The 21,857-nt window shown below is 44.3% G+C and overlaps 1 protein-coding gene across 6 annotated transcripts in view; it reads left to right on the top strand.

Moving 5' to 3' along the window:
- Positions 1-21,000, top strand: part of LOC121841524 (mucin-2-like) — a 227,623-nt gene extending 206,623 nt beyond the window's left edge. For 5 of the 6 annotated variants that reach the window (XM_042310523.1, XM_042310521.1, XM_042310517.1 and 2 more), the window contains 7 exons: positions 17,728-17,815; positions 19,092-19,240; positions 19,432-19,562; positions 19,647-19,708; positions 19,862-19,962; positions 20,137-20,315; positions 20,444-21,000. In XM_042310523.1, coding sequence (XP_042166457.1) covers positions 17,728-17,815; positions 19,092-19,240; positions 19,432-19,562; positions 19,647-19,708; positions 19,862-19,962; positions 20,137-20,315; positions 20,444-20,539 — 806 coding nt within the window. In that variant the 3' untranslated portion in view covers positions 20,540-21,000. Of the gene's footprint in view, positions 1-11,230; positions 16,063-16,674; positions 16,824-17,727; positions 17,816-19,091; positions 19,241-19,431; positions 19,563-19,646; positions 19,709-19,861; positions 19,963-20,136; positions 20,316-20,443 lie in introns of those variants that run through there. The other variant, XM_042310525.1, reaches the window with a different exon arrangement.
- Positions 21,001-21,857: the final 857 nt, after the last annotated feature.

Genomic DNA, 21,857 nt, shown 5'->3' with positions numbered 1-21,857 from the left:
AATTGCTGCTCCAACGACCACTACAACTCCAGAACCTATTACGACAACCACTGCAGCTCCTACTACAACAACTACAACTTCAGCTCCTATGACAACCACAACAGTAGCACCTCCAACAACTGCTGCTCCTACGACCACTGTAACTCCACAACCTACTACGACAACCAGTGCAGCTCCTACTACAACAACTGCTGTTCTAACGACCACAGTGACTGCAGCACCTTCTACAATAACTACAACTTCAACTCCTACGACAACCACAACAACAACTGTAGCTCCCACGACAACTGCAGCTCCTACAACAGCTTTAGCATCTATGACAACCACTGCAGTCCTCACAACAACAACTGCTGCTCCTACGACCACGACCACCACAGCTCCAGAACCTATTACGACAACCACTGCAGCTCCTACTACAACAACTGCTGTTCTAACGACCACAGTGACTGCAGCACCTTCTACAATAACTACAACTTCAACTCCTACGACAACCACAACAACAACTGTAGCTCCCACGACAACTGCAGCTCCTACAACAGCTTTAGCATCTACGACAACCACTGCAGCCCTAACAACAACAACTACTGCTCCTACGACCACCAGCTCCAGCTCCAGAACCTATTACGACAACCACTGCAGCAAATGCTACAACAACTACAACAACTACAACTTCAGCTCCTACGACAACCACAACAACAGCACCTCCAACAACTGTAGCTCCCACGACAACTGCAGCTCCTACAACAGCTTTAGCATCTACGACAACCACTGCAGCCCTAACAACAACAACTGCTGCTCCTACGACCACTACAGCTCCAGAACCTATTACGACAACCACCTATTACGACAACCATGCAGCTCCTGCTACAACAACTACAACTTCAGCTCCTATGACAACCACAACAACAGCACCTCCAACAACTGTAGCTCCTACGATAACTGCAGCTCCTACAACAGCTTTAGCATCTACTTCAACCACTGCAGACCTAACTACAACAACTGCTGCTCCTACGACCACTACAACTCCACAACCTACTACGACAACCAGTGCAGCTCCTACTACAACAACTGCTGCTCTAATGACCACAGTGACTGCAGCACCTTCTACAACAACTACAACTTCAGCTCCTACGACAACCACAACAACAGCACCTACTACAAGACCTGCAGTTCCTACAACTGTAGCTCCCACGACCACTCCACCTGCTGTACTTACTACAACAATCACAACTACAACTCCTGATACAACAACTGTAACTTCTACGTCAACCACAGCAGCTGCCTCTACGACAACCACAGCAGCTCTAACTACAACAATTGCTGTTCCAACGACCACTACAACTCTAGAACCTATTACGACAACCACTGCAGCTCCTGCTACAACAATAACAACTTCAGCTCCTACGACAACCACAACAACAGCACCTCCAACAACTGTATCTCCCACGACAACTGCAGCTCCTACAACAGCTTCAGCATCTACAACAACCACTGCAGCCCTAACAACAACAACTGCTGCTCCTACGACCACTACAGCTCCCGAGCCTATTACGACAACCATTGCAGCTCCTGCTACAACAACTACAACAACTACAACTTCAGCTCCTATGACAACCACAACAGTAGCACCTCCAACAACTGCTGCTCCTACGACCACTGTAACTCCACAACCTACTACGACAACCAGTGCAGCTCCTACTACAACAACTGCTGTTCTAACGACCACAGTGACTGCAGCACCTTCTACAATAACTACAACTTCAACTCCTACGACAACCACAACAACAACTGTAGCTCCCACGACAACTGCAGCTCCTACAACAGCTTTAGCATCTATGACAACCACTGCAGTCCTCTCACAACAACAACTGCTGCTCCTACGACCACGACCACCACAGCTCCAGAACCTATTACGACAACCACTGCAGCTCCTACTACAACAACTGCTGTTCTAACGACCACAGTGACTGCAGCACCTTCTACAATAACTACAACTTCAACTCCTACGACAACCACAACAACAACTGTAGCTCCCACGACAACTGCAGCTCCTACAACAGCTTTAGCATCTACGACAACCACTGCAGCCCTAACAACAACAACTACTGCTCCTACGACCACTCCAGCTCCAGAACCTATTACGACAACCACTGCAGCAAATGCTACAACAACTACAACAACTACAACTTCAGCTCCTACGACAACCACAACAACAGCACCTCCAACAACTGTAGCTCCCACGACAACTGCAGCTCCTACAACAGCTTTAGCATCTACGACAACCACTGCAGCCCTAACAACAACAACTGCTGCTCCTACGACCACTACAGCTCCAGAACCTATTACGACAACCACTGCAGCTCCTGCTACAACAACTACAACTTCAGCTCCTATGACAACCACAACAACAGCACCTCCAACAACTGTAGCTCCTACGATAACTGCAGCTCCTACAACAGCTTTAGCATCTACTTCAACCACTGCAGACCTAACTACAACAACTGCTGCTCCTACGACCACTACAGCTCCAGAACCTACTACGACAACCAGTGCAGCTCCTACTACAACAACTGCTGCTCTAATGACCACAGTGACTGCAGAATCTTCTACAACAACTACAACTTCAGCTCCTACGACAACCACAACAACAGCACCTACTACAACACCTGCAGTTCCTACAACTGTAGCTCCCACGACCACTCCACCTGCTGTACTTACTACACCAATCACATCTACAGCTCCTGATACAGCAACTGTAACTTCTACGTCAACCACAGCAGCTGCCTCTACGACAACCACAGCAGCTCTAACTACAATAATTGCTGCTCCAACGACCACTACAACTCCAGAACCTATTACGACAACCACTGCAGCTCCTACTACAACAACTACAACTTCAGCTCCTATGACAACCACAACAGTAGCACCTCCAACAACTGCTGCTCCTACGACCACTGTAACTCCACAACCTACTACGACAACCACTGCAGCTCCTACTACAACAACTGCTGTTCTAACGACCACAGTGACTGCAGCACCTTCTACAATAACTACAACTTCAACTCCTACGACAACCACAACAACAACTGTAGCTCCCACGACAACTGCAGCTCCTACAACAGCTTTAGCATCTACGACAACCACTGCAGCCCTAACAACAACAACTACTGCTCCTACGACCAGTCCAGCTCCAGAACCTATTACGACAACCACTGCAGCAAATGCTACAACAACTACAAGAACTACAACTTCAGCTCCTACGACAACCACAACAACAGCACCTCCAACAACTGTAGCTCCCACGACAACTGCAGCTCCTACAACAGCTTTAGCATCTACGACAACCACTGCAGCCCTAACAACAACAACTGCTGCTCCTACGACCACTACAGCTCCAGAACCTATTACGACAACCACTGCAGCTCCTGCTACAACAACTACAACTTCAGCTCCTATGACAACCACAACAACAGCACCTCCAACAACTGTAGCTCCTACGATAACTGCAGCTCCTACAACAGCTTTAGCATCTACTTCAACCACTGCAGACCTAACTACAACAACTGCTGCTCCTACGACCACTACAACTCCACAACCTACTACGACAACCAGTGCAGCTCCTACTACAACAACTGCTGCTCTAATGACCACAGTGACTGCAGCACCTTCTACAACAACTACAACTTCAGCTCCTACGACAACCACAACAACAGCACCTACTACAAGACCTGCAGTTCCTACAACTGTAGCTCCCACGACCACTCCACCTGCTGTACTTACTACAACAATCACAACTACAACTCCTGATACAACAACTGTAACTTCTACGTCAACCACAGCAGCTGCCTCTACGACAACCACAGCAGCTCTAACTACAACAATTGCTGTTCCAACGACCACTACAACTCTAGAACCTATTACGACAACCACTGCAGCTCCTGCTACAACAATAACAACTTCAGCTCCTACGACAACCACAACAACAGCACCTCCAACAACTGTATCTCCCACGACAACTGCAGCTCCTACAACAGCTTCAGCATCTACAACAACCACTGCAGCCCTAACAACAACAACTGCTGCTCCTACGACCACTACAGCTCCCGAGCCTATTACGACAACCATTGCAGCTCCTGCTACAACAACTACAACAACTACAACTTCAGCTCCTATGACAACCACAACAGTAGCACCTCCAACAACTGCTGCTCCTACGACCACTGTAACTCCACAACCTACTACGACAACCAGTGCAGCTCCTACTACAACAACTGCTGTTCTAACGACCACAGTGACTGCAGCACCTTCTACAATAACTACAACTTCAACTCCTACGACAACCACAAACACAACTGTAGCTCCCATGACAACTGCAGCTCCTACAACAGCTTTAGCATCTATGACAACCACTGCAGTCCTCACAACAACAACTGCTGCTCCTACGACCACGACCACCACAGCTCCAGAACCTATTACGACAACCACTGCAGCTCCTACTACAACAACTGCTGTTCTAACGACCACAGTGACTGCAGCACCTTCTACAATAACTACAACTTCAACTCCTACGACAACCACAACAACAACTGTAGCTCCCACGACAACTGCAGCTCCTACAACAGCTTTAGCATCTACGACAACCACTGCAGCCCTAACAACAACAACTACTGCTCCTACGACCACTCCAGCTCCAGAACCTATTACGACAACCACTGCAGCAAATGCTACAACAACTACAACAACTACAACTTCAGCTCCTACGACAACCACAACAACAGCACCTCCAACAATTGTAGCTCCCACGACAACTGCAGCTCCTACAACAGCTTTAGCATCTACGACAACCACTGCAGCCCTAACAACAACAACTGCTGCTCCTACGACCACTACAGCTCCAGAACCTATTACGACAACCACTGCAGCTCCTGCTACAACAACTACAACTTCAGCTCCTATGACAACCACAACAACACCACCTCCAACAACTGTAGCTCCTACGATAACTGCAGCTCCTACAACAGCTTTAGCATCTACTTCAACCACTGCAGACCTAACTACAACAACTGCTGCTCCTACGACCACTACAACTCCACAACCTACTACGACAACCAGTGCAGCTCCAACTACAACAACTGCTGCTCTAATGACCACAGTGACTGCAGCACCTTCTACAACAACTACAACTTCAGCTCCTACGACAACCACAACAACAACTGTAGCTCCCACGACAACTGCAGCTCCTACAACAGCTTTAGCATCTATGACAACCACTGCAGTCCTCACAACAACAACTGCTGCTCCTACGACCACGACCACCACAGCTCCAGGACCTATTACGACAACCACTGCAGCTCCTACTACAACAACTACAACAACTACAACTTCAGCTCCTACGACAACCACAACAACAGCACCTCCAACAACTGTAGCTCCCACGATAACTGCAGCTCCCACAACAGCTTTAGCATCTATTTCAACCACTGCAGCTCTAACTACAACAACTGCTGCTCCTACGACCACTGTAACTCCACGACCTACTACGACAACCAGTGCAGCTCTTACTACAACAACTGCTGTTCTAACGACCACAGTGACTGCAGCACCTTCTACAACAACTACAACTTCAGCTCCTACGACAACCACAACAACAGCACCTACAACAACACCTGCAGCTAATACAACAGCTTTAGCATCTACGACAACCACTGCAGCCCTGACTACAACAACTGCAGCTCCTACGACCACTGTAACTCCACAACCTACTACGACAACCAGTGCAGCTCCTACTACAACAACTGCTGTTCTAATGACCACAGTGACTGCAGCACCTTCTACAACAACTACAACTTCAGCTCCTACGACAACCACAACAACAACTGAGGCTCCCACGACAACTGCAGCTCCTACAACAGCTTTAGCATCTATGACAACCACTGCAGTCCTCACAACAACAACTGCTGCTCCTATGACCACAACCACCACAGCTCCAGAACCTATTACGACAACCACTGCAGCTCCTACTACAACAACTACAACTTCAGCTCCTACGACAACCACAACAACAGCACCTCCAACAACTGTAGCTCCCATGATAACTGCAGCTCCTACAACATCTTTAGCATCTACTTCAACCACTGCAGCCCTAACTACAACAACTGCTGCTCCTACGACCACTACAGCTCCAGAACCTATTACGACAACCACTGCAGCTCCTGCTACAACAACTACAACTTCAGCTCCTATGACAACCACAACAACAGCACCTCCAACAACTGTAACTCCCACAATAACTGCAGCTCCTACAACAGCTTTAGCATCTACTTCAACCACTGCAGACCTAACTACAACAACTGCTGCTCCTACGACCACTACAGCTCCAGAACCTACTACGACAACCAGTGCAGCTCCTACTACAACAACTGCTGCTCTAATGACCACAGTGACTGCAGCACCTTCTACAACAACTACAACTTCAGCTCCTACGACAACCACAACAACAGCACCTACTACAACACCTGCAGTTCCTACAACTGTAGCTCCCACGACCACTCCACCTGCTGTACTTACTACACCAATCACATCTACAGCTCCTGATACAGCAACTGTAACTTCTACGTCAACCACAGCAGCTGCCTCTACGACAACCACAGCAGCTCTAACTACAATAATTGCTGCTCCAACGACCACTACAACTCCTGAACCTATTACGACAACCACTGCAGCTCCTACTACAACAACTACAACTTCAGCTCCTATGACAACCACAACAGTAGCACCTCCAACAACTGCTGCACCTACGACCACTGTAACTCCACAACCTACTACGACAACCAGTGCAGCTCCTACTACAACAACTGCTGTTCTAACGACCACAGTGACTGCAGCACCTTCTACAATAACTACAACTTCAACTCCTACGACAACCACAACAACAACTGTAGCTCCCACGACAACTGCAGCTCCTACAACAGCTTTAGCATCTATGACAACCACTGCAGTCCTCACAACAACAACTGCTGCTCCTACGACCACGACCACCACAGCTCCAGAACCTATTACGACAACCACTGCAGCTCCTACTACAACAACTGCTGTTCTAACGACCACAGTGACTGCAGCACCTTCTACAATAACTACAACTTCAACTCCTACGACAACCACAACAACAACTGTAGCTCCCACGACAACTGCAGCTCCTACAACAGCTTTAGCATCTACGACAACCACTGCAGCCCTAACAACAACAACTACTGCTCCTACGACCAGTCCAGCTCCAGAACCTATTACGACAACCACTGCAGCAAATGCTACAACAACTACAACAACTACAACTTCAGCTCCTACGACAACCACAACAACAGCACCTCCAACAACTGTAGCTCCCACGACAACTGCAGCTCCTACAACAGCTTTAGCATCTACGACAACCACTGCAGCCCTAACAACAACAACTGCTGCTCCTACGACCACTACAGCTCCAGAACCTATTACGACAACCACTGCAGCTCCTGCTACAACAACTACAACTTCAGCTCCTATGACAACCACAACAACAGCACCTCCAACAACTGTAGCTCCTACGATAACTGCAGCTCCTACAACAGCTTTAGCATCTACTTCAACCACTGCAGACCTAACTACAACAACTGCTGCTCCTACGACCACTACAACTCCACAACCTACTACGACAACCAGTGCAGCTCCTACTACAACAACTGCTGCTCTAATGACCACAGTGACTGCAGCACCTTCTACAACAACTACAACTTCAGCTCCTACGACAACCACAACAACAGCACCTACTACAAGACCTGCAGTTCCTACAACTGTAGCTCCCACGACCACTCCACCTGCTGTACTTACTACAACAATCACAACTACAACTCCTGATACAACAACTGTAACTTCTACGTCAACCACAGCAGCTGCCTCTACGACAACCACAGCAGCTCTAACTACAACAATTGCTGTTCCAACGACCACTACAACTCTAGAACCTATTACGACAACTACTGCAGCTCCTGCTACAACAATAACAACTTCAGCTCCTACGACAACCACAACAACAGCACCTCCAACAACTGTATCTCCCACGACAACTGCAGCTCCTACAACAGCTTCAGCATCTACAACAACCACTGCAGCCCTAACAACAACAACTGCTGCTCCTACGACCACTCCAGCTCCAGAACCTATTACGACAACCACTGCAGCAAATGCTATAACAACTACAACAACTACAACTTCAGCTCCTACGACAACCACAACAACAGCACCTCCAACAACTTTAGCTCCCACGACAAATGCAGCTCCTACAACAGCTTTAGCATCTACGACAACCACTGCAGCCCTAACAACAACAACTGCTGCTCCTACGACCACTACAGCTCCAGAACCTATTACGACAACCACTGCAGCTCCTGCTACAACAACTACAACTTCAGCTCCTATGAGAACCACAACAACACCACCTCCAACAACTGTAGCTCCTACGATAACTGCAGCTCCTACAACAGCTTTAGCATCTACTTCAACCACTGCAGACCTAACTACAACAACTGCTGCTCCTACGACCACTACAACTCCACAACCTACTACGACAACCAGTGCAGCTCCAACTACAACAACTGCTGCTCTAATGACCACAGTGACTGCAGCACCTTCTACAACAACTACAACTTCAACTCCTACGACAACCACAACAACAACTGTAGCTCCCACGACAACTGCAGCTCCTACAACAGCTTTAGCATCTATGACAACCACTGCAGTCCTCACAACAACAACTGCTGCTCCTACGACCACGACCACCACAGCTCCAGGACCTATTACGACAACCACTGCAGCTCCTACTACAACAACTACAACTTCAGCTCCTACGACAACCACAACAACAGCACCTCCAACAACTGTAGCTCCCACGATAACTGCAGCTCCCACAACAGCTTTAGCATCTATTTCAACCACTGCAGCTCTAACTACAACAACTGCTGCTCCTACGACCACTGTAACTCCACGACCTACTACGACAACCAGTGCAGCTCTTACTACAACAACTGCTGTTCTAACGACCACAGTGACTGCAGCACCTTCTACAACAACTACAACTTCAGCTCCTACGACAACCACAACAACAGCACCTACAACAACACCTGCAGCTAATACAACAGCTTTAGCATCTACGACAACCACTGCAGCCCTGACTACAACAACTGCAGCTCCTACGACCACTGTAACTCCACAACCTACTACGACAACCAGTGCAGCTCCTACTACAACAACTGCTGTTCTAATGACCACAGTGACTGCAGCACCTTCTACAACAACTACAACTTCAGCTCCTACGACAACCACAACAACAGCACCTACAACAACACCTGCAGTTCCTACAACTGTAGCTCCCACGACCACTCCACCTGCTGTACTTACTACAACAATCACAACTACAGCTCATGATACAACAACTGTAACTTCTACGTCAACCACAGCAGCTGCCTCTACGACAACCACAGCAGCTCTAACTACAACAAATGCTGCTCCAACGACCACTACAACTGTAGAACCTATTACGACAACCACTGCAGCTCCTGCTACAACAACTACAACTTCAGCTCCTACGACAACCACAACAACAGCACCTCCAACAACTGTAGCTCCCACAATAACTGCAGCTCCTACAACAGCTTTAGCATCTACGACAACCACTGCAGCACTAACTACAACAACTGCAGCTCCTACGACCACTGTAACTCCACAACCTACTACGACAACCAGTGCAGCTCCTACTACAACAACTGCTGTTCTAATAACCACAGTGACTGCAGTACCTTCTACAATAACTACAACTTCAGCTCCTACGACAACCACAACAACAGCACCTACATCAACTGTAGTTCCCATGACAACTGCAGCTCCTACAACAGCTTTAGCATCTACGACAACCACTGCAGACCTAACAACAACAACTGCTGCTCCTACGACCACTGTAATTCCACAACCTACTGCGACAAACTGTGCCACAACCACAGCAGCTGCCTCTACGACAACCACAGCAGCTCTAACTACAACAATTGCTGCTCCAATGACCACTACAACTCTAGAACCTATTATGACAACCACTGCAGCTCCAACTACACCAACTACTATTCTTACGACCACCACGAATGTAGCACCATCTTCAACAACTACATCTTTAGCTCCTATGTCAGCCACAACAACTGCACCTACTACAACACCTGCAGTTCCTACAACTGTAGCTCCAGCTACCACTACACCTGATGTACTTATTACAACATTCACAACTACAGCTCCTGCTACAACAACGGTAGCTTCTATGTCAAGCATAGCAGCTGCCTCTACGATAACCACTGCTGCTCTTACTACAACATTTGAAGCTCCAAAAGCAACTACATCTCCAGAACCTAATACGACAGAACCTACTCCTACGACTGCTACGACTGCAGAACCTACCACGACAGGCACTTTAGCTTCTACTACAAACACTGCTGTTCTTATGACCACAACTACTGCAGCACCTTCTACAACAACTGCAACTTTAGATCCTACGACAACCACTTCAACAGCACCTACTACAACACATGCAGTTCCTACAACTGTAGCTCCTACTATCACTACACCTGCATTTATTACTACAACAATCACATCTGCAGCTCCTGCTACAACAACTGTGGCTTCTATTTCAACTACAGCAGCTGCCTCTACAGTAACCACTGCAGCTCTAACTAAAACAACTGCTGCTCCCACGACAACTGCAGCTCCTACACCAGCTATAGCATCTACGACAACCACTGCAGCCCTAACTACAACAACTGCTGCTCCTACGACCACTGCAACTCCACAACCTACTACGACAACCAGTGCAGCTCCTACTACAACAACTGCTGTTCTAATGACCGCAGTGACTACAGCACCTTCTACAACAACTACAACTTCAGCTCCTACGACAACCACAACAACAGCACCTACTACAACACCTGCAGTTCCTACAACTGTAGCTCCCACGATCACTCCACCTGCTGTACTTACGACAACAATCACAACTACAGCTCCTGATACAACAACTGTAACTTCTACGACAACCACTGCAGCCCTAACAACAACAACTGCTGCTCCTACGACCACGACCACTACAGCTCCAAAACCTATTACGACAACCACTGCAGCTCCTACTACAACAACTACAACTTCAGCACCCACGACAACCACAACAACAGCACCTCCAACAACTGTAGCTCCCACGACAACTGCAGCTCCTACAACAGCTTTATCATCTACGACAACCACTGCAGCCCTAACTACAACAACTGCTGCTCCTACGACATCCACAACAACACCACCTACTACAACACCTACAGTTCCTACAACTGTAGCTCCCATGACCACTCCACCTGCTCTACTTACTACAACAATCATAACTACAGCTCCTGATACAAAAACTGTAACTTCTACGTCAACCACAGCAGCTGTCTCTACGACAACCACAGCAGCTCTAACTACAACAATTGCTGCTCCAACGACCACTACAACTCTAGAACCTATTACGACAACCACTGCTGCTCCGACTACACCAACTACTATTCTTACGACCACCATGACTGTAACACCATCTTCAACAACTACAACTTTAGCTCCTATGACAACCACTTCAACAGCACCTACTACAACACCTGCAGTTCCTACAACTGTAGCTCCAGCTACCACTAAACCTGATGTACTTACTACAACATTCACAACTACAGCTCCTGCTACAACAACTGTAGCTTCTACGTCAACCACAGCAGCTGCCTCTACAATAACCACTGCTGCTCTTACTACAACAACTGCTGCTCCAATAACCACTACATCTCCAGAAACTAATATGACAGAACCTACTCCTACGACTGCTACGACTGCAGAACCAACTACGACAGCCACTTTAGCTTCTACGACAAACTCTGCTGTTCTTACGACCACAACGACTGCAGCAACTTCTACAACAACTACAACTTCAGCACCCAAGACAACCACAACAGAAGCACCTACTACAACACATGCAGTTCCTACAACTGTAACTTCAACGACCACTACACCTGATATACTTACAACAACAATCACAACTGCAGCTCCTGCTACAACTGTAGCTTCTACATCACCAACAGTTGCTGTCTCTACAACAACCACTGCAGCTCTAACTAAAACAACTGCTGCTCCAACGACCACTACAAGTCCTGAAACTTTTATAACAACCGCTGCAGCTCCTACCACACCAGCTGCTATTTTTACGACCACCACGACTGCAGCACCATCTTCAACAACTACAACTTTAGCTCCTACGAAAACCACTTCAACAGCACCTACTACAACACCCGCAGTTCCTACAACTGTATCTCCAGCTACCACTACACCTGATGTACTTACTACAACATTCACAACTACAGCTCCTGCTTCAACAACTGTAGCTTCTACATCAACCACAGTTGCTGTCTCTACAACAACCACTGCTGCTCTTACTACAACAACTGCTGCGCCAATAACCACTACATCTCCAGAAACTAATTCGACAGAACCTACTCCTACGACTGCTACGACTGCAGAACCTACCACGACAGCCACTTTAGCTTCTACTACAAACACTGCTATTCTTATGACCACCACGACTGTAGCACCTTCTACAACAACTACAACTTCAGCTCTGACGACAACCACAACAAAAGCATCTACTACAATACCTATAGTTCCTACAATTGTAGCTCCAGCTACCACTATACCTGCTGTACTTACTACAACAGTCACAACTGCAGCTTCTGTTACAACAACTGTAGCTTCTACGTCAACCACAGCATCTGCCTCTACGATAACCACTGCAGCTCTAACTAAAACAACGTCTGCTCCTTCAACCACTACATCTCCAGAACCTGCTCTGACAGAACCTACTCCTACTAATGCTACGACTGTAGTACCTACCACGACAACCAGTGCAGCACTAACTAAAACAACTGCTGCTCCAACGACCACTACAAGTCCTGAACCTATTATAACAACCGCTGCAGCTCCTACCACACCAGTTGCTATTCTTCCGACCACCACGACTGCAGCACCATCTTCATCAACTACAACTTTATCTCCTACGACAACCACTTCAACAGCACCTACTACAACACCTGCAGTTCCTACAACTGTAGCTCCAGCTACCACTACACCTGATATACTTACAACAACAATCAAACCTGCAGCTCCTGCTACAACAACTCTAGATTCTACATTATCCACAGTTGCTGTCTCTACAATAACTACTGCAGTTCTAACTAAAACAACTGCTGCTCCAACGACCACTACAGCTCCTGAACCTATTGTGACAACCGATGCAGCTCCTACTACACCAACTGCTATTCTTATGACCACCACGACTGCAGCACCATCTTCAACAACTACAACTTTAGCTCCTATGACAACCACTTCAACAGCACCTACTACAATAACTGCAGTTCTAACAACTGTAGCTCCTGCTACCACTACACCTGCTGTACTTACTACAACAGTCACAACTGCAGCTCCTGTTACAACAACTGTAGCTTCTACGTCAACCACAGCATCTGCCTCTACGATAACCACTGCTGCTCTAACTAAAACAACGGCTGCTCCAATGACCACTTCATCTCCAGAACATTCTCTGACAGAACCTACTCCTACGACTGCTATGACTGCAGAACCTACCACAACAGCAACTGCAGCTCCTACAACATATGCTGTCCCTAATAAAGCAACATCTGCAGCACCTTCTTCAACAACTACAACTTTAGCTCCTATAACAACCACGTCAACAGCACCTACTACATCACCTGCAGTTCCTGCAACTGCTGCTCCTACAACCCCTTCAACTCCAGAACCTATTATAACAGAACCTACTTCTACTACTGCTACGACTGCAGAACCTACCACGACATCCACTGCAGCTCCTACTACAACATCTGCTGTTCTTTCGACCTCAACGACTGCAGCACCTTCTACAACAACTACAACATCAGCTCCTACAACAACCACAACAACAGCACCTACTACAAAACCTGCAGTTTCTACAACTGTAGCTCCTACTACCACTACAATTGCTGTACTTACTACAACAATCACAACTGGAGCTCCTGCTACAACAACTGTAGCTTCTATGTCAACCACAGCAGCTGCCTCTACGATAACCACTGCATCTCTAACTAAAACAACTCCTGCCCCAACAACCACTACATCTCCAGAACCTACTCCGACAGAACCTACGACCACTACAACTCTAGGACCTATTAAGACAACCACTGCATCTGTGACAGAACCTACTTCTACTACTGCTATGACTGCAGAACCTACCACGACAGCCACTGCAGCTCCTACTACAACAACTGCTGTTCTTACGACCACAACGCCTGCAGCACCTTCTACAACAACTACAACTCCTACTCTTATGACAACCACAACAACAGCACCTACTACAACACCTGCAGTTCCTACAACTTTAGCCCCCACGACCTCTACACCTGCCTCTACGACAACCACTTCAGCTCTAACTACAACAAGTGCTGCTACTACGATTACTACAACTCCAGATTCTACAACCACAGAACCCTCTCATATGACTCCTATAACCGCAGATATTTCCAGAGCAACAACTGCAGCTGCTACTACAACAACTACAACTTCAGCGCAAACATCAACCACAAAAACAGCACATACTACAACACCTGCAGTTCCTACAACTGTAGCTCCTACGACCACGACACCTGCTGTACCTACTATAACAATTATAACTACAGCTCCTGCTACAACAACTGTAGCTTCTCTGTCAACCACAGCAGCTGCCCCTTTGACAACCACTGCAGCTCCTTTGACAACCACTGCAGCTCTTACGAAAACAACTGTAACTCATACGACAACAGCTGTTGGTCCTTTGACCACCACAACTGTAGAACCTATTTTAACATCTACATCTGAAGCTACAACAACAACCACAATTACATCAGCTAGTACAGCACCTGCAGTTCCTACAGCAAATGCTGCTTCTATGAACACTGCAGGTCCTACGTCAACTGCAGCTCTTACGACAACTACTGTAGGTCCTACAACCAATACAACTGGAGCTACTACAACAACTGCAACCACAGGTCCTACTACAATAAATATAGCTCCTACAACATCAACTGTAGCTCCTACGGCCTCTGTGATTGCAGAACCTACTACGACAACTCTACCTCCTACGACAACACCTGCAGCTGCTACCACAATAACTGTATCTCTTCCAAACACTACAACAGAAGTAATTATTACAAATCCCACAATTAAAGCTCTTACTACAATAAATGTTGCTCCCATGACAACCACAACAACAGCCCCTACAACAACCAGTGATGTTCTAACTACAACAACTGTGGGTTCAACAACCACTACATCTGCTGCATCTCCTACATCAACCACAACAGCAGCACCTACAACGACAACAGTAGCTTTTACAACAAATGAAGCTCCTACGTCAATTAATGTAGCTCCTATATCCACTACACCTGCAGTACATACTACTGTAGCTTCAATGCCCACTACAACAGCAGCACCTACAATGACAACTGAATCTCTTATGACCAATACAAATGCAGCACCAACTACGACAACTGTCATTCTTACTACAACCACAACTACAGCTTTTACAAGAACTTCCACTATCCCTACTACCACCAGCACAAAAGAAACTCCTACTACCGTAACTATAATGGCAGTTCCTATAACCACCACAACTTTAGCTTCTTCTACGACAACCAAAACATCAACTGCAATAATGACAACTACAAATACATCTCCAACAATCACAACTCAACCTCTTAAAACCACCTCCATCAATGTTGCATCTATTACAACAATTAATACTGCAGGTCCTACAAGCACCACCACAACTGGTAGTTCTCATTCTACAACAACGACTCCAACTGCAGCACCTACAAGTACAACCGCAATTGTACTTCCTACCTCGACAACCAGAACTGCAACTTATAACTCAACTTCTATGGCTTCGGTGACATCAACAACTAGGTAAGCAAGATAATTTTGTATAATTATTCATGCAATTCAATTAACACTTTGTCAATCAAGGACCCTTTGCAACAATGAACCATGTATATCCATGCTTGTGTCGTTAACTACTGATGTTTTAATAAAAGCATCCAAAATGTCAACCTTTCTTGAGAGAAGCTCTTTGAGTACATCAGTAAGTGGAAAGGTGCTATATAAATCGATTCCATTATTATTAATGTGCTTGATGAAGGCAAGACCACTAGATTTCTTACATTCTTCTTCTAATTATTTAAACATTTTCCAAACATGATAAACTACAACAATTCAAATAAGTATAAATTAGCATATAATAACCCACCAAAAATAATATTAACTCCTGAACCGTTCAAGCTAGAGAGACCGAACCAACTTTCATATGTTCAGGCTATCCTTTCCTATCCTATCCTATCCATCAATCAATCTTTCCATCTACTTACTTTTTCCAATTATAACCAGTCACTACTATTACTACTGCAGTGACTGCCACTATTATAACTTATTTTACAACCATGATTACTTTAAGACAAGCTAGCAAGTACACACATTTTCTTTAGGAAATGTAATTTTACATGTATTATTATTTTCTCTTAGATTCGGCACAGTGGGGGTTTTTGTTAAACTGATATTCAAGTTCAAAACACCAGTCCCCACTAAGGATGATGTCCTTGGTGCCGTCAAGAAGCAATTGTCTCCTCAGTTCACGACCACTCAAACCACCTTCCAGAATGCAACTTATATCAGTGAGTTCATCGAAATAGGCTTCCTGAAGACATTTATTTCCACTCTATAAAATAATTTCTTAATAAGTATACATTCAACTGCTCCTGCTATCTAAATACTTCTTGAGTGTTTTTTAATATTGTTGAAAGTCCTAAATTGTAGCAGTTCATTTGATCTGTTGCTATAGTGACCATTTTATTGTGTGCTCACAGAACTTACAGATACTTCATTTGCCATCTACCTTGGTTTCAAAATAACCAATGTAACCCAGGAGTCTCTAAGTAATAGACTCACACTCACCAATGAGACCGAAACCCAGATACAGGATTCAATTAACAGACTAGTAAGATACTGTACTTCTATACATAAGATACATCCATGGTCATGTTCAGGTCATGATAGTAATGGACAACTTGATGTTTTGTTCCCTTTTAGCTCCATAAGGTTCTCAGTGAACCATTCGGCAAACAGTTTCAATTTCCCAACGCCAAATTCATGTAAGTACAACGTCAAAGCCTTGAACCAACCCATCTTTCTCAACTGCACTCTTTAGAATTTCTGCAGATTTCATTTAGCTGCCGCTTGTACAGCTAAACAGGATGAAGGGAACATGTTTAACTCTCAGACAAAACCCAATTTTACTTTCACAGTGCTGATGGCACAGAAATCACAGCAAACGTGACGTATGTTTACAAAGAGGAAGATGTCATCCACCCTAGTGGTTTTCTACAGGAAGTCTTAAAAGTCTCAGGTATGCTGCTGTTGTAACCATATGGTTGTTGTTTCTATGTTTTTTTATGACAGTGAGTTATCAAACACCATGTAACGTGTATAATACTCAATCTCGAAAACACTTATTTATATGTTATATGAGATATTACAAGTTTATAATCCCTCTAAAATGTATTTTCATTTCTATTCTAGGTCTCCTGACCACCACTGTTGCCCCAACAACAACTACCAACACCACACCACTTCCTACCCTGTTGACTTCAGTGACATCGACAACTAGGTAAGCAAGATAATTTATTATAATTATTCCACAATTCAATTAACACTTTGTCAATCAAGGAACCTTTGCAACATTGAACTATGTTTATCCATGTTTGTGTCGTTAACTATTGATGTTTTAATAAAAGCATCCAAAATGTTAACCTTTCTTTAGAAAAGCTCTTTGAGTACATCAATCGGTCAAAAGGCTTAATATAAATCCAATCCATTATTATTAATGTGCTTGCTGAAGGCAAGACCACTAGATTTCTTACACACTTCTTCTAATTATTTGATTTATTTAGCCCGCTCTAGCACTTAAACTATTTAACATATAAACACGGAGCTAACTTTCATCTATCCAGACATCCATTACTTAAATTGTTTCAGATTATATTTTAGATAGCATTTATTGTTTTTGTACCACATCAAAAAACAAATAAAGTAACAGCTCACAGCACAACACCTCTCCCCTATGTCATACTTGTGTGTATGTACTGACATGTATGTGTAACTGACATATGCACACACACACACACACACACAGGCAGACAGGCACACACGTACTACATGTTAATGTTTTTAATGTATGTAAATTGTAAAGTATTTTGTCTGAAATGTCTTTTCCTGTATATGTCGGAACCCATTAAGACTAGCTGTCGCAATTGTCGACGGCTAATGGAGATCCTATTAAATCAAATCAAATAATATTTCTAATCAGCTCCCAATGCATTTCAATGGTAATAAAAGGTATGAAGACTTAGATGGAGAAAATTTGGCCACGCTTCTTCTCCTAAACCGTTTAAGCTATCAACACCAAACCAACATTTATGTGTTCAGATTGGGCCATTTTAGATTGCTTGTCAAAAGCTTCAAATTCTCTAAAACTTTTATAGACTGTAACAATTCAATTTGCATAAATTGGCATTACACTTCATGAAGTCTATGCCAAACCTGAGAACTCAGGAGTAAATATTTAAAATACCAATTAACAATTTAAAAGAGTATAAATTAGCATATAATAACCCACTAAAAATAATAGTAACTCTTGAACCGTTCAAGCTAGAGAGACCGAACCAAATTCAAATGTTCAGGCTATCCTATCCGATCCGATCCATCAATCAATCTTTCCATTGACCTACTTTTTCCAATTATAACTTGTCACTACCATTACTTCTAGAGCGACTTCCTCTACTATAACTTATTTTTACAAACATAAATTACTTTTAGACTAGGTTGCAAGCAAACACATTTTCTTTAGGAAATGTAATTTTCCATGTATTATTATTTTCTCTTAGATTTGGCACAGTGGTGGTTTTTGTTAAACTGATATTCAAGCTCAAAACACCAGTCCCCACTGAGGATGATGTCCTTGGTGCCGTCAAGAAGCAATTGTCTCGTCAATTCAGGACCACTCAAACCAACTACCAGAATGCAACTTATATCAGTGAGTTCAACAAATTAGGCTTCATGAAGTAATTTATTTCCACTCTGTAAAATCATTTCTTAATAAGTAAACATTCAACTGCTCCTGCTATCTAAATACTTCTTGAATGTTTTTTAATGTTGCTGAAACTCCTAAATTGTAGCAGTTTATTTGATCTGTTGCTATAGTGACCATTTTTTGTGTGCTCACAGAACTTACAGATACTTCATTTGCCATCAACCTTGGTTTCAAAATAACCAATGTAACCCTGGAGTCTCTAAGTCATGGACTCACATTCACCAACGAGACCTACATCAAGATACAGGATTCAATTAACAGTCTAGTAAGATAATGTACATAAGATACATCCATGGTCATGTTCAGGTCATGATAGTAATTGACAACTTGATGTTTTGTCCCCTTTTAGCTTCATAAGGTTCTCAGTGAATCAGACGGCAAACAGTTTCAATTTCCCAACGCCAAATTCGTGTAAGTACAACTTCATAACCTGAAACCAACCCATCTTTCTCAACTGCACTCTTTAGAATTTCTGCAGATTTCATTTAGCTGCTGCTAGTACAGCTAAACAGGATGAAGGGAACATGTTTAACTCTCACACAAAACCCATTTTTACGTCCACAGTGCTGATGGCACTGAAATCACGGCAAACGTGACGTATGTATACAAAGAGGATGATGTCAACCACCCTAGTGGTTTTCTACAGGAAGTCTTAAAAGTCTCAGGTATGCTGCTTTTGTTACCATACGGTTGTCATTTCTATGTTTTTTTTATGACAGTGAGTTATCAAACACCATGTAACGTGTAAAATACTCAATCTCGAAAACACATATATCTATGTTATATGACATATTTCAAGTTTATAATCCCTCTAAAATGTATTTTCATTTCTATTCTAGGTCTCTTGACCACCACTGTTGCCCCAACAACAACTACCAACACCACACCACTTCCTACCCTTTTGCTGACCACTCCTTTCAATACCACAAGTGTTGGAGGTTTTCCTGGCTGGGCTTTGGCCATTATCATTCCTTGTGGCATCGCTATCATTCTGGTACCCCTGTGGATCCTGCTATGTGTACGTATAGGCTTGTGTTCACATGTGTACTGTGAAAATAGTTTACAAAGTATTTCATCCAATAAGCTGTTTAAATTCTGCAATTATATGTTGCATGTGAATCATGCTTCCCCATCTTTCTTTTGCAGTGTATGCTATGTGGCTGCTGTGCAGCTGTAAGGAGACGCTGGCACAGACGCAGATCTTACAATGTACAGTACACCACCAGAAACGGACTCTTCTGAGGTGACAACACTAACATCAGTAGGCAACTGTCATCACAAGAACAGTCAATTATCTATCTATATCTGCTAATCAGGAGGTTTCATTGGGTACTTGTATCTATTTTTTTAACACAAAAAGAAAATTCATAATGGGCTTAATAATCCACAGGTGTTTTGTGCATTGTACAATTTTTTATGTTATACATCTGGTTGTTAATCAAAGTTACAGCTGAGCTGAACAGCATGTATGTTTATGTATTTGTTAGCTATGTAATTTATGTGGTTTCAAGCTGTGCTGTCCACTGACTAAAACGGTTTCAGTTATTTATTGAATGTATAATAAGGTAGATAAAAATATTAATTTGAGTTTTGTTATTTCCTCTCTTGATTAACTATTGACTAACTTATTTTCAACTGCAATACAGTACTTGTTTCTTCAACACACAGTTTGACAAATGTAATAAAGACTTTGCAAATCAGTATTAAGAAAACATTTTATGAATTGGTTTGACTCATGAGGGTGATTACAGACAGCACATCAAAGATCAAACATCAAAGGAAGTCAAGATTGTCCGACCTGGCACCTTACGCTCAGAAATATCTAACACAATTTAATATCTACAGTACTTATTCAAGGGTTTTTCTTTCTTTTTACTATTTTCTACATTGTAGAATAATAGTGAAGATATCAAAACTGTGAAATAACACATATGGAATCATGTACTAATCAAAAAAGTGTTCAACAAATAAAAATATATTTTAGGTTTTAAATTCTTCAAAGTAGACACCCTATGCCTTGATGGCAGCTTTGCACATGCTTGGCATTCTCTCAACCAGCTTCACATGGACCATCTCTATTGGGTTGAGGTCGGGTGATTGCGGAGGTTAGGTCATCTGATTTAGCTCTCCATCACTCTTCTTCTTGGTCAAATAGCCCTTACACAACCTGGAGGAATGTCGGGTCCCCCCCCCCCATGAACCTACACATAGAGGATTCACGCCAAGAGGACTTACATACAGACCACAGCACCCCCAGACACATCCACACCCCCACCCCAACCAATCAACACTCCCCACGTCAACCATGCCCACACCCCATTTAGGCCCCCTCAGATCAGACCTATGCTACTCCTGCCCACCCCATGCACCCCACCCCCGCAAAGAGGGCCTCAACATGGAAGTCACACATACGCCCAGGTAGTGAGCGAGCAAACAGGCCCAACCCCCACTCTTACACTCGGCCAAACCAATGGCAGGTACCAGATGCTCAGCAGGCTCTGCTCACACTTACTGGCCTGAGGCTAAACCACAACCAACAACATTGGACGCATTATGGAAC

This window comes from Oncorhynchus tshawytscha, linkage group LG31 (genome assembly GCF_018296145.1).
Source record: "Oncorhynchus tshawytscha isolate Ot180627B linkage group LG31, Otsh_v2.0, whole genome shotgun sequence".
In the NCBI taxonomy this organism is placed as follows: domain Eukaryota; kingdom Metazoa; phylum Chordata; class Actinopteri; order Salmoniformes; family Salmonidae; genus Oncorhynchus; species Oncorhynchus tshawytscha.
The sequence above is the reverse complement of the archived record's forward strand: the minus strand, read 5'-3'. Positions and strand labels throughout refer to the sequence as shown.